This window comes from Miscanthus floridulus, chromosome 3 (assembly GCF_019320115.1).
Source record: "Miscanthus floridulus cultivar M001 chromosome 3, ASM1932011v1, whole genome shotgun sequence".
Taxonomy (NCBI): domain Eukaryota; kingdom Viridiplantae; phylum Streptophyta; class Magnoliopsida; order Poales; family Poaceae; genus Miscanthus; species Miscanthus floridulus.
The window spans coordinates 138,589,985-138,603,941 of NC_089582.1; the positions used below are offsets into that span (position 1 = coordinate 138,589,985).

Consider the following 13,957-nt stretch of genomic DNA (forward strand, 5'->3'; position numbering starts at 1 on the left):
AAGATGCTTCTGCCCAAGAGTTGATCACCAAACTCACAGTTCAGGCTAATGCGGTCCCACACTTCACTCTCTGGGACGGTATCCTTCATTACAAGAATAGAATATGGGTGGGGCAAGATACAAAGTTTCAGCTCAAGCTGATATCAGCAATCCATACATCGCCAATCGGTGGGCAAGCTAAGCCTGATCGAACCAAACTGCCGGGCCTTATGTAGCCATTACCTGTACCTGATCGTGCGTGGACAGTCATCTCTATGGATTTCATTGAAGGCTTGCCACCATCTAGAGGGTTTAATTGCATCTTAGTGGTAGTCGATCTCTTCTCCAAGTAAGCTCATTTCTTATCACTCAAGCATCCTGTTGGTGTTTTGGAACCGGAGGTCCTCAACCAACGGGTAAATTTGTGCTGCGTGCTCCCGAACCGGATGGTGATGCAAAGAAACATAAGGTTTATACTGGTTCAGGCAATCGAGGCCCTACGTCCAGTCTGAGAGATCGATCTTGTATTCCTTGCACCGGAGTGCTCGTAGTAGGGGGTTACAAGCTAGGTGAGAGAGGGAGCTAGCCCCAGGTCTCGGCGGAGGTGGTGCGGGTTGCTTGAGGCGTTGTTCTCAAGCAGCGTGGAAGCGTGTAGTTCTATTGGGGTGTTCGTCTTTCCGTTTGTTCCCCTCTCCTCAGAAATGGTACCGGCTACCTCCTTTTATAGCCACAAGGAGGAAGCCAGAAGTACATGAGAAGTTTACTATTTGCTGACGTATTCTGCTCCCTGGAGCAGCGCGGCGTCGTGGGAGTTCCCGTTGGTGTCTAGTCAGTATGGTCTGCAGGCCGACGACATGCTGTGCTCCTGTACTTTCGTTGACTTGGTGAAGTGCCGAGACCTGGTGGCTGAGGCCGAGACCCGCTGCGCTGAGGCCTTTGCAGTCGGCGATGCGGGGTCTTGGCGGCCATCGTCGTAGTTGATCTAGGCGGAATAGTGCGGAACGTGCGTCTACAGGATATGGTACCCTGTATTGTCAGTAAGGGATGGTAAAAAGGCGATTTGACCGTTGTCCCGTCGCTCCTGTCGCGGCGCACTGCCGATCGTGGCTTACGTAGTGGGTGCAGCTGGGCGCATTGATTGGATGCGACAGCCCGCTAGAGCGACTTTTGAGGTGGAGGCGACGAGGTTGCAGGACGAGCCCAGCCTCGAACGAGGCGGAGCATGGCCAGCTCGCCCGAGGCCCTACCGGGAGTCTCGGGCGAGGCGGAACTCGGTCAGTTCGCTGGTCCCGAGGTCAGAGGTCACAGGAACCCAGTTCTGACTCCCCACGTCGTGTTCGTCCTTGGTGCAGGAGTTTAGGCAGCACTGTAGCTGGTAACCCCTGCACAGTCCCGTCGTGGATGGCAGGGCGCCGACGTGCTGGTCATCGTGCGATGACGTCGTAGGGAGCCGTGGCTCTGTTGATGCCGAGGCCGAGCCATCGTGGGGGCTCGGCGGGCATGGACCCTCAGGCTGCCGAGCCCCTGAAGCAAACTGCCGAGGCTTTGGAGGGAATTATTGGTCCTGGGTACTGATTCCGAGGCCACAGTATCCCACACATGGCTCCCCATGCTGCGTTGTTCTCGGAGCAGGAGTCGGCAGCACAGTGAGGCATGGGCATCAACCATGTGCATAGTGGTTGGCACAGTGGCGGGTAACCCCTGCCCAGTCCTGCCTCCTGTCCCGTCGGCCATTCCGCTGTACTGTGTCGAGCATGCGGCCGACGTCAGGGGCAGCAGTTGGCTGAGTTAATGCGACACGACGTTTTTTCAGAGGGATGGGTGAAGGAAGAGGCAGCAGAGTGCTGCCGAGCCCGCCTCGCGCGAGACGGAGGTCGGCGGCCCGGCCGAGGCCTGCGACGGGAGGGTGTCGGCCGAGGCCTTCGGTGGGGGATCGCCCGAGGTCAGCGGTGAGGGGGCCTCGGGCGAGTCGGAGAATCGGCCGAGGCCGGCGGTGTTTAGCTGGTTTCGATCTTTACGAAGTCTAAGCGGTCGTTTTTTGGTTCTTGCTTAGGGTACCCCTTCTCACGGTATCCGACAGTAGCCCCCGAGCCTTGGGGGGAGTGGAGGCACTCCCCCTGAGGTTCTGACGAGAACTGGCTCTTGATAGTTCCTGTCGGGATGTCGTTTTTGTACTCGAGGTTTCGGTGGGTGCGCGCGAGCGCACCCGCCGGGTGTAGCCCCTGAGGCCCTGGAGGAGTGATTTCACTTCTCCAGGGGCTTTTTTCTCTTTCGAGTGAGGGGTTTTTATTGTGTTTGCCAGGCCCATGGGTGCGAGTTCGGATCGCAGGGTCTCGACGATGCTGCGGAAAGAGCCCCTTAGCCTCCGCCTGGAGTGGGAGGGCCGTCAGGGGTTCCCCCGGCTTTTTGTACGACCCTCGTGCTTCCTTTTCGCTCGGAAGGAGGGGTGGAAGATGCCGTGCTACCCTCGGTGGGCACGAGCGACGGCATTTCCGGTGAGCTGTTATCGGGTAAGTCCGAGTGGAGGCCCGTACCCCGTTCACTGGGGGTCGGCTAGCGGTCCGGAGACGCGCTCCAAGAATACTGGCGGGTTTCTCTAGTGGGTGCCGAGGCCGTTCGCTGGGCCTCGGTGGCTCGATGCCTCCCTACGGTGGGATCCCATTCGGAGACCTCCCTGCCGGTCTCGGACACGACACAGGGCGCGCTCGTACAGGCTCGTCCGTAGTCGTCCCTAACTCTTTTGCCCTGGGGCAGCTGTCGAAACCCCTTGGGGCCCAGCCTTCGAACCCCTGGACCGTAACGGGCTTGGGTCATTTGTCTTTATCTTGGGTGCAGGAAGAGCCCCCGAGCCTCCGCACGGAGCGAGAGGGCGGTCAGGGGTCCTCCTGGCTTTTTTGTCCGTCCCCCGCACGTCCTTTTCGCTCGGACGGGGGGCTGTTTGCCGAGCCCACTCGTGTGCGAGCCTGAGCCGCTGGGTCTCGGCAAAGTTGCAGGAGGAGCCCCCGAGTCTCTCGCACGGAGCGAGAGAGCGGACAGAGGTCCCCCTGGCTTTTGGTTCGCCCCTCGCGCATGAGGGTCTGTCTACCGAGCCCCCCTCGGGTGCGAGCCTAGGTCGTGGGGTCTCGGCGTCTTTTACAGAAGGAGCTCCCTAGCCTCTGCACGGAGCAAGAGGGCCGTCAGGAGTTCTTCTGGCTTTTTGAACGACCCTCGCGCTTCCTTTTCGCTCGGAAGGAGGGTTTGTTTTGCCGAGCCCCCTCGTGTGCGAGCCCAAGTCGCTAGGCCTCGGCAATGTTTTTGCAGGAAGAGTCCCTTAGCCTCTACGCGGAGCAGAAGGGCCATCAGGGATTCTCCTGACTTTTTATTCGACCCTCGTGCTTCCTTTTCGCTCGGAAGGAGGGGTGGAATATGCCACGCTACCCTCGGTGGGCGCGAGCGATGGCATTTCCGGTGAGCTGTTATCAGGTGAGTCCGAGTGGAGGCCCGTACCCCGTTCGCTGGGGGTCGGCTAGCGGTCCGGAGACGCGCTCCAAGAGTACCGGAGGGTTTCTCTAGTGGGTGCCGAGGCCGTTCGCTGGGCCTCGGTGGCTCGGTGCCTCCCTACGGTGGGATCCCATTCGGAGACCTCCCTGCCGGTCTCGGACGCAACACAGGGCGTCCCAAGCATTTCGCTTGCTTGGGCCTCGGCCTTGCATAGGCTCGCCCGTAGTCGCCCCTGACTCTGTTGCCCTGGGGCGGCTGTCGAAACCCCTAAGGGCCCAGCCTTCGAACCCCTGGACCGTAGCGGGCTCGGTGCCCAGTTCCTTTGCCTGAAAGGAATCGGGTGGGGGCTATCTCTCTCCCTACGGCTAACAACAGCAGGCGCGTCTTTTGAGGCGGCTTTTTCGGGGAGGTAAAACGGCGCCTGCTGCTGCTGCGGTTGGACGCGACGTGGCGTCAGCCGACGGGACGTAACTGCACGCGCAATTAATGAGGAGGGAGTGGGCGCGTGGGCGGTAAGACCGGATCTGGGTAACCGCAGCGGATTTTTTGGGAAAACTTTCTCGATTTCGTCGCCCGGTGGTTTCGTCTCGTCCCTGCATAAATACGCAAAGAGCCTCGCCCTCCCCCTCCTTACCTTTTCCGCGTTCGCTTTCGCTGCCTCCGTGCCGTCGTTGAGAGCATAGAGCGGGGAGGAGAAGGGCGAGAGAGAGACTGAAAGAAAGAGGGAGAGAGATTACCGCCGTAGCAGCGTCCTCCGCCGCGCAATGGCTGGTGGTCCCGTCATCCTCCCGGCGGATCCCTGGGAGCGGTCTGACGTCACCGAGGAGAAGCTGCAGTCGCTCGTGGAGGCCGGTCTTCTTCGCCCGATCACCGACCCTGACGAGCCGGAGTGGATCGCTCTAGGGAACGAGTCAGAGCTGAGGCCGTGTGACGGCTACGTGGTGAGCTTCGTCGTCTTCCATGAGCGAGGCTTCGGGTCGCCGGTGGATCAGTTCATGCGGGCGCTCCCGCATTACTATGGCGTGGAGCTTCACAATTTCAGCCCCAACTCCATCGCGCAGGCGGCCATCTTCGTCGCCGTCTGCGAGGGGTACTTGGGGATCGCTCCCCACTGGGAGTTGTGGCTCCACTTGTTCCGAGCGACGTTCACCACCAAGCCGGGGGGAACGAGGGGGGCTCGGAAGGTGACGAGGGCCAGCGGCTGCACTCTTCACGTGCGCCAAGACCGGCAGTCCCTCTACATCCCGGCCCAGCTGTCATCGTCCAACCGTCGTTGGTATGACAGCTGGTTCTACCTCCGCAACGACGACGGAGGACTTCCCCCTTATACCGAGCGGGTTGTAGAGAGTCAGCCAGAGAAATGGGGATACGGCGTCATCAAGGTCGATCAGCCTAGGCTGGAACCGCTCTTGAGGGCCTTGGGGAAGCTGCGTGACCGCGGCCTTTCGGCGGCCGTGGTCGTGGCGGCTTTTCACCGCCGGAGGGTGTTGCCGCTGATGGCCCGGCGGCGGCGGCTGTTCGAGATGACCCCGAGCGATCCGATCGTCGGTATCAAGATGTCCGCCTTCGCCCTTACCGACGACGAGACCCTGCGTCGGGTGAGAGAGGCGGTAGACGGGAAGCCGAAGCTCGACGATTTGATGCCGTTCCCGATGCGCCCGTCGCGGGGGCACATTTCACTGGTAAGTTGGATGTTGCCGAGGCTTTCGCGGCCTTCTTGTTTTCCGCCTTTTTTGTTTGTTGTCTTACTTCGTCGTTCCCGCAGGGGATAAGAGACGTGCGAGGCTCGCCGCCGCCCGTTCCCGAGGACGCTCGGCGGTGAGCCGTGAACAGGGCGCGCGCCGAGGAGGAGAAGAAGAAGAAAGATGCCAAGGAGGCGAAGCGCACGAAGAAGCTCCTCGCGCGCGAAAAGCTGGACGCCCGTCGTCGGCGTCAGAAGCTCGACGGTCTCCCGTTGGAGCCGTCTCCCTCGCCGTCGGTGTCGGATTCTTCGGGTGATGGCTGCGGGCGCGAGGCGGGGACAGCCTGCCTGGAACACCTCCCCGACATTAGGGAGATGGTGCCCAGGGCGCCGGCAAGGAGCCTGACGCCCCGAGGAGGAGGTGTCCCGGGGCCGGTGGTGGCCCGTCCCGGGGCCGAGGCCGACACGCCCGAGGCGCGGGTGTCGGAGGAGCGTGCCGTCAGCCCGATGGGCTCGATGGTGGAGGTGGAGCGAGCGATGGTGGGGGCGACCCCATTGTCTCCGCGAAGGGTCGAGGAGGTGCCGGGGTCCGGCGGAGGCTAGCTAGCACCGGTGGACATGGAGGCCGTGTTGCTGCTGCCACCGCCGCCATTGCAGAGGAGGCTGGCGGTGTCGAAGCGGCTGCATCCCCGTTCACGGTAAGCGTCTTTTTCTGGTGGAGTTCGTAGTACTTCTTGTTTGCCCATTGGTCGCATGCTGACCCTGGGAGTGTCTTTGCTTCCAGCCAGAAGCATCTGGTGGAAGATCCTGCCTTGGCGCCCCGTAAGGCGCTCAAGGTGAACGTTAGCTCCTCCGCCCATCAGGCAGCGGAGGCGCAGGCTGGCGTACAGCGTGGCGCGACGTCGGGCGGGGCTGTTTCGGAGGAGGCGGCTGCCCAGGAAAAGGGTGCCGAGGCGGCCGTGGAGCGAGTGGAAGAGGAGGAGCCCACGCCCCGCGATGTCGTGGGTCTTGGGGCGAAGGAGGCTGGGGCGTCCACCATCGCCGAGGCCATTGAGGGTGAGGCCGGAGCCCCCAAGGCCTCCGAAGTCAGGGCGGTTGACGCCGGGGCCGACGAGGTAGAGACGGCGGAGGCCAGAGCCCCCGGGTCCGTCGAGGCCGAGGCGATGGAGATGGAGACGGAGCAAGTTTTGGCGCCGCCCCTGGTACAGGCAATCTCGTCTGATGATTCCTCCCATGGGAAGGAGGCGGCGGACGTCGAGGCGGCCAGTACCGCGGAGCAGCCAGTCCTAGATCCCTCCGAGGGGAGTTCGGCCCTTGTCCGGCTACGGCCCGAGCCCTGTGGGTGGAACTTCCCGCGTGTTTTCTGGCGGAACCGGGCTGACCCCGAGGGGGAGCCCGTGTTCACCCTTGAAGATACCGCAGAGGGGGGGCATTGGGACACCCTCGAGCAGTACCGCCAATTGGCAGTGCGGTCGCTGGAGACAGCGATGACTATTATGAGGCGGGACTTGCCCGGTGTCACACAGGTAAGTACTTTCCTCTCTCGTGCCGCGTTGTTTTCTCTCCGAGCCCCCTCGCAGTGTTTGACGTGCGTTTTTTGTTTTGCCTCCTTAGGAGCTCGAGACCTGATCCCTTGGGAAATCGGTGTTCCTGCGAAATGAGAGGGATATCTGGGACCAACTCCGGCGGCAGAAGGGCCTGCTTGCCGATGCCCAGGGGCTTTTGTCGGCACGGAGTGCGGAAGTGGAGGACCTCCGCCTTCGTTGTGCTGACATTCAGGCCGAGTTGGCCACGGCTAAGGAGCAGTCCGCCCCTCTGGTGGCGAAGATCAAGGAACTGGAGGAGGAGCGAGACTCCTTCAGGTCTCGGGCCCAAGAAGCGATGGCCTCTGCCAAGGTCACAGCCGGGCAGCTGGGTGCGGAGCAGAGCGAGCATCAGGCGACGAAAGTCGCCTTGGCAGAGGCTACCAAGGCGGCCGAGGCCTCTCGGGTCGAGGCCTTAGACTGGAAGAGCAAGGCCGAGAGTAAGTTCCGCTTGAACCGTGCTCCTTGTTCTTTTTGTCCTGGTTTGCGTTTGACTCCTGACCCCTTATCGCGACGTAGATCTGGAGAAAGAAGCCTCCCAGGCGGCTGAGGCCTCTGTCGCAGCGCAAGCGGCGCTGGATGTTGAGGTCCGGGAGCACGAGGCGCTGCGCAGCGCTGTCCGTACCACCTGCGAGGCCCTGGACGTCGAGGGAGTCCAATCAGCCAGCTCCCTTGGGAGCCGCCTGATTGCGTTGAGCAGCCGCGTCCACGAGAGGCTCCAGGAGGCGTTGCACACGGGCGTCAAGCGCGCCCTGGCCGTCGTCTCCTCGCACTACGCCATCAACCTCGAGGCTGTCAGCGACGGCTACGTGTTGCCAGAAGATGACGAGGAGGCTGATGCGGAGGTCGTGAAGCTGTTGGAGGCGGCTGAGGCACCTGGCACAGCGCTGGCCGGTCTATTTGAAGAAGAGGTGGTCCCTCCCGCGCCGGCCGCCGACCCTTGAGCTTTGACCTGGGCCAAAAGGGGCCATGTAATCGGATTGAGTTAGTTGCCATACCGTGACATTTTTGTGGCCGTCGAGGCCTTTAAAGTTTTTGCGTATGTGCGTCTTTTAACCGTTTTCTGTTCTACTTCCGAGCCTGTTCCCTCTGTCTCAATCTTGGGAACCCGCAAAGGAATTCCTCGGAACCTAAGCCGTCCTTTGGCGAAGGGTGGTGAGGGAGCTGCCGTAGCCCAGAGGCGTAGGCCGTTCTCATGACTCAACCGGCCCTTTGGCCTCGAGACAAGCTTTTGGTCTTTGGGTTTCTTGTGAAGGTCCCGTCGGAGCGCGAGAGAGTTTGGCGTAGAAATTTTTTGAAAGACCATTAACAAACGGTGTTCGGGGCTTAGGGGGTTCCCCCTTTATAGCCCCTGAGGGAGGCTCGGCTTTTGCAGAGGCAGAGCCGAGTCTCCCTTATAGTGCTATTGTGGCGTCGAGCCCCTATTGATAGACAAGCTCTCTGTACAGAACTTCCTCGGAGCCTACGCTGTCCTTTGGGTGAAAAGGTGGTGAGGGAGCTGCCGTAGCCCGGAGGCGTATGCCATTCTCACGGCTCGGCCGGCCTTTTCACCTTTGAGACGATCGTTCGGTCCTTAGGTTCTATACAATCGACTTGTCTATAAGGGGGTTCCTCGAAAGATTATAACAACTAAGAACGCTTTTTTATTGTATTTCGAGAAACAATGTAAACAACGTTTGGAAATTTAAGGGTAGAAACAACGTAGCTGTTCTATGTTCCAAGCGTTGGTGAAGATTTCGCCCTTCTCGTTGGCTAACTTGTAGGTCCCGGGCTTCAGTACTTGAGCGACGATGTATGGCCCTTCCCAGGGTGGGGTCAGCTTGTGGCGGCCCTTGTTGCTCTGCCTTAGTCTCAGCACCAGGTCGCCCACCTTCAGGTCTCGGCTTTGGACGCGCCAGGCTTGGTAGCATCGTAGGGCTTGCTGGTATCTGGCCGAGTGTAGCAGCGCGACGTCTTGGGCTTCCTCCAGTTGGTCGAGGGCGTCTTCGCGGGCAGTGCGGTTGCTTTGCTCGTTGTAGGCCTGTAGTCTCGGGGAACCGTATTCCAGGTCAGTGGGGAGGATGGCCTCGGCCCCATAGACCAGAAAGAACGGTGTAAATCCCGTGGCTCGGCTCGGTGTATTCCTCAGGCTCCAAATGACCGATGGGAGTTCGGCAAGCCATTTCTTGCTGAATTTCTTCAACCCGATTCGCACGGAGGGACCTCCCTTGGTATGCCTGGCATGTCCGAGGGACTCCATGCGAACATATCGACGTTCGCACAGAGAAAGTCGACGGGCACGGCCTCCTATTTGCTGTCGAGGGTGGCGCTGACCTTCAGTCCTCAGCCGTCGGGGACGGTGGGATCGACGGGGATGAGCTTGACGTCCTCGGCGGGCTCGAAGGTCCCGACGCGCCGCTTGGCGTCGGGAACCTCGCTACCAAGCTGGTCGAGATCGGCGATGAGGGTCTCAGCCTCCGCGATGGCCTCGGCGTACTCGATGCACTCGACGTCGCAGTCGTATGCATGTTCGTACGTGGACTCGACGGTGATGATGCCGTTGGGGCCTGGCATCTTGAGCTTGAGGTAGGTGTAGTTGGGGACCGCCATGAACTTGGCATAGCACGGGCGCCCTAAGATGGCGTGGTAAGCCCCCTTGAATCCAACCACCTTGAAGGTGAGGACCTCCTTGCGGTAGTTGGAGGGAGTGCCGAAGCAGACGGGTAAGTCGATGCGCCCGAGGGGTCGTGTGTGCTTTCCTGGCACGACGCCGTGGAAGGGCGCGGAACCGCCTCAGAGTCATGACTGGTCGAGCTCCAGGAGCTCCAGAGTGTTGACGTAGAGGATGTTGAGGCCGCTGCCTCCATCCATGAGCACTTTGGTAAGCCGGGTGTTGCCAATGATCGGGTCGATGACAAGCGGGTACTGCCCGGGGTTTGGAACATAATCGGGGTGGTCATCCCGATCAAAGGTGATTGCCTCTCGAGACCAGTCGAGGTACCGGGGGGTGGCCACCTTGACCGAGAAGACCTCCCGGTGTTCCCTCTTTCGCTGGCGCACCGTGAGGCACGCCGAGGGTCCGCCAAAGATCATGAAGGCGTTGCGTACCTCGGGGAACCCATCATCTTTATCACCGTCCCTCTCGCCGGCGCCCCTTTTCCTGGCGTCATCGTCGTCAGGGAGCCCAAGCCTAGCGTAGTAACGCCGGAGCATGGTGCATTCCTCGAGAGCATGCTTCACCGGACCTTGATGGTGAGGATAGGGCTTCTTCAGCATGTCGTCAAATAGCCCGGGGCCCCGGGGGCCTCGGGGATTCCTGCGATCTGCCGTGGCGACATGGCCGGCCTCGAGGACCTCCTGCTTCCCTGAGCGACCCTTCTTCTTTCTCTTGGGGACGCGGGTGGGCGAGGCCTCAGGGGCCTCGTCCTTCTGCTTCCCCTTGGCGTCGTTGTTGGGGAAGATGGCCCCAACCGCCTCTTCGCCCGAGGCGAAGTTGGTGGCGATGTCAAGGAGTGCGGCCGCCGTGGTTGGTACGTTCCGGCCTAATTCTCGAACCAGGTCTCGGCAGGAGGTGCCAGAGAGGAACGCTTGGACGATTTCCGAGTCCCCGACGCGGGGCAACTCGGTGCATTTCTTGGAGAAGCGCCGGATGAAATCTCGAAGAGATTCGTCCGGCTTCTGGCGGCAACCTTTGAGGTCCCAGGAGTTCCCGGGGCGCACGTAGGTGCCCTGGAAATTCCCGACGAAGACCCTCACCAAGTCGCGCCAGTCGTGGATCTGTGCGGGGGGAAGGTGTTCGAGCCAGGCTCGTGCTGAGTCTAACAAGAACAAAGGGAGGTTGCGGATGATGAGCAGGTCATCGTCCGCACCACCTAGCTGACAAGCCAGGCGATAATCGGCTAGCCATAGCTCAGGGTTCGTCTCGCCGCTATACTTTGTGAGGTTGGCAGGTTGCCTAAACCGGGCTGGGAAGTGCGCGTTGCGGATGGCTCTACTAAAGACCCGAGGGCCAGGTGGCTCGAGAGAAGGACTGCGGTCCTCTTCACTGTCGTAGCGACCGCCTCGGTGTGGGTGGTAGCCCCGGGCGGCTCCGTCGTCGTGGCGCCGTCGCCTGCCAACTACTTCGTGGTCGCCTCGTGCCTCGCGCTGGTCTCCAGGTCGATCGCGTACCGAGGGGGCCCTACCGACCGTCGGCGCGCGAGCAGCCTCGGGTCGGACCGAGGCATCCTGGCCCTGGCGAGGTCACGCCGTGGGTTGCTCCGAAGTGCCTCCGCGCCGGCGGGAGGCGGAACTTTCGGCCTGCTGCACTGCTGCGGTCTCGAGGAGGTCGCGGAGCTCTCCGCGGACCCGTCGCCCCTCGGTGGTGGAGGGCTCGGGCATTGCTCGGACCAGCATCGCAGCCGCTGCGACATTCTGGCTAGCGCGATTAAAGATTGGGGGTGGCTCATCCCCCTCGTTGTCGTTGATGCGGTGATAGACGTCGCGGGCCCTCCATCGGGCTCCTCCGCCCTCACCGCGCTCTTGCTGCTCCTGCTCGAGAGTGTCCCGTAGCTGTTGCAGAAGGAGTCGGTCTTGTTCGACCTTGGATTGAAGCTCGCGGAGCTGCTCCAGGTCTGGGCGTCGATGCTCCACGCGGACGGGATTCTCGTTCCGTGCTGTCGGGGCTTCGAGACGCGGAGGTGTGGCATCGCCCGCCCCTGCTCGGGGCGGGGAATGGTTGCCTGTCCTCCCTTCCTCTTCGCCCGCCCTTGGCATCCCGAGCCCGACGTGGAAGCACTCACGGGATGGATCGTAAGTCCCTTCATCGTCGGAGTCGGAATAGCCGAGGCAGTAGTCGCTTGCGGCCAAGAATTGGCGCAGGGCCCCAGGGTTGTGGAGTTCAGAGAAATCCACCCCGGGCCATGCCTCGTCCTCGTCCGAGGAGTCGGAGTGGGTGCTCAGGTCGAGAGCGAAGCGCTGGCGGCGTTCCGAGGGGTGCTCGTGAGCGGCAGTGTAAGCGTAGGCATAAGAGGCGGCGGCATTTCTTAACCCAAAGGGGTATGGGGACGGTGCCGTCTCCAGATTCTGCCCCGCCGGGGTCGGCTCTTCAGGGAGTGGTGAAGCGGAGCTAGACGACTGGGCATCGCCGCGAGCCTCCAGCGATTTTCCTTTGTCCATGCTCAGGTCAGACAGGTCCCCGGCTAGGGACCCCGTACCAACAGCTGGTCGTAGGATATCGGCGGGGAGTGGCGTGCCGCTCCGGGTTCGCGTAGCGTCGGGGTGGCCTTGCTCGCGTCGTGCCTGGCGGGCGCGGCGAGAGCGGCTGCCCGGGCGCCGCCTGCGCCTGGGCTGCCGGGGCGTGACTTCATCGTCGGACGGTGGGGCTCGGGGAGTGAGGAGCACCATGTCGTACTCATGCCCTAGAGACATGAACTCTAGGCTCCCGAACCAAACTACGGTGCCGAGATGCAATGGTCGTATGGGGTCTGCCATCCGGAACTTGTTAGGATGACGAAGCTGACACGCAGAGTCCCCTACCTGGCGCGCCAACTGTCGGTGTTTTGGAACCGGGGGTCCTCAACCAACGGGTAAATTTGTGCTGCGTGCTCCCGAACCGGATGGTGATGCAAAGAAACACAAGGTTTATACTGGTTCAGGCAATCGAGGCCCTACGTCCAGTCTGAGAGATCGATCTTGTATTCCTTGCACCGGAGTGCTCGTAGTAGGGGGTTACAAGCTAGGTGAGAGAGGGAGCTAGCCCCAGGTCTCGGCGGAGGTGGTGCGGGTTGCTTGAGGCGTTGTTCTCAAGCAGCGTGGAAGCGTGTAGTTCTATTGGGGTGTTCGTCTTTCCGTTTGTTCCCCTCTCCTCAGAAATGGTACCGGCTACCTCCTTTTATAGCCACAAGGAGGAAGCCAGAAGTACATGAGAAGTTTACTATTTGCTGACGTATTCTGCTCCCCGGAGCAGCGCGGCGTCGTGGGAGTTCCCGTTGGTGTCTAGTCAGTATGGTCTGCAGGCCGACGACATGCTGTGCTCCTGTACTTTCGTTGACTTGGTGAAGTGCCGAGACCTGGTGGCTGAGGCCGAGACCCGCTGCGCTGAGGCCTTTGCAGTCGGCGATGCGGGGTCTTGGCGGCCATCGTCGTAGTTGATCTAGGCGGAATAGTGCGGAATGTGCGTCTACAGGATATGGTACCCTGTATTGTCAGTAAGGGATGGTAAAAAGGCGATTTGACTGTTGTCCCGTCGCTCCTGTCGCGGCGCACTGCCGATCGTGGCTTACGTAGTGGGTGCAGCTGGGCGCATTGATTGGATGCGACAGCCCGCTAGAGCGACTTTTGAGGCGGAGGCGACGAGGTTGCAGGACGAGCCTAGCCTCGAATGAGGCGGAGCATGGCCAGCTCGCCCGAGGCCCTACCGGGAGTCTCGGGCGAGGCGGAACTCGGTCAGTTCGCTGGTCCCGAGGTCAGAGGTCACAGGAACCCAGTTCTGACTCCCCACGTCGTGTTCATCCTTGGTGCAGGAGTTTAGGCAGCACTGTAGCTGGTAACCCCTGCACAGTCCCGTCGTGGATGGTAGGGCGCCGACGTGCTGGTCATCGTGCGATGACGTCGTAGGGAGCCGTGGCTCTGTTGATGCCGAGGCCGAGCCATCGTGGGGGCTCGGCGGGCATGGACCCTCAGGCTGCCGAGCCCCTGAAGCAAACTGCCGAGGCTTTGGAGGGAATTATTGGTCCTGGGTACTGATTCCGAGGCCACAGTATCCCAGACATGGCTCCCCATGCTGCGTTGTTCTCGGAGCAGGAGTCGGCAGCACAGTGAGGCATGGGCATCAACCATGTGCATAGTGGTTGGCACAGTGGCGGGTAACCCCTGCCCAGTCCTGCCTCCTATCCCGTCGGCCATTCCGCTATACTGTGTCGAGCATGCGGCCGACGTCAGGGGCAGCAGTTGGCTGAGTTAATGCGACACGACGTTTTGTCAAAGGGATGGGTGAAGGAAGAGGCAGCAGAGTGCTGCCGAGCCCACCTCGCGCGAGACGGAGGTCGGCGGCCCGGCCGAGGCCTGCGACGGGAGGGGGTCGGCCGAGGCCTTCGGTGGGGGATCGCCCGAGGTCAGCGGTGAGGGGGCCTCGGGCGAGTCGGAGAATCGGCCGAGGCCGGCGGTGTTTAGCTGGTTTCGATCTTTACGAAGTCTAAGCGGTCGTTTTTTGGTTCTTGCTTAGGGTACCCCTTCTCATGGTATCCGACACATCCATTTATGGCTGCATCAGTAG

General features: G+C 61.4%; 1 protein-coding gene across 1 annotated transcript; it reads left to right on the top strand.

The window, feature by feature from the left end:
- Positions 1-4,441: 4,441 nt before the first annotated feature.
- LOC136547159 (uncharacterized) lies at positions 4,442-5,305 on the top strand. Its single transcript, XM_066539130.1, has 2 exons — positions 4,442-5,141; positions 5,225-5,305. Exons 1-2 carry the CDS (start codon positions 4,455-4,457, stop codon positions 5,279-5,281), a joined length of 744 nt encoding a protein of 247 aa, XP_066395227.1. The 5' UTR covers positions 4,442-4,454; the 3' UTR covers positions 5,282-5,305.
- Positions 5,306-13,957: the final 8,652 nt, after the last annotated feature.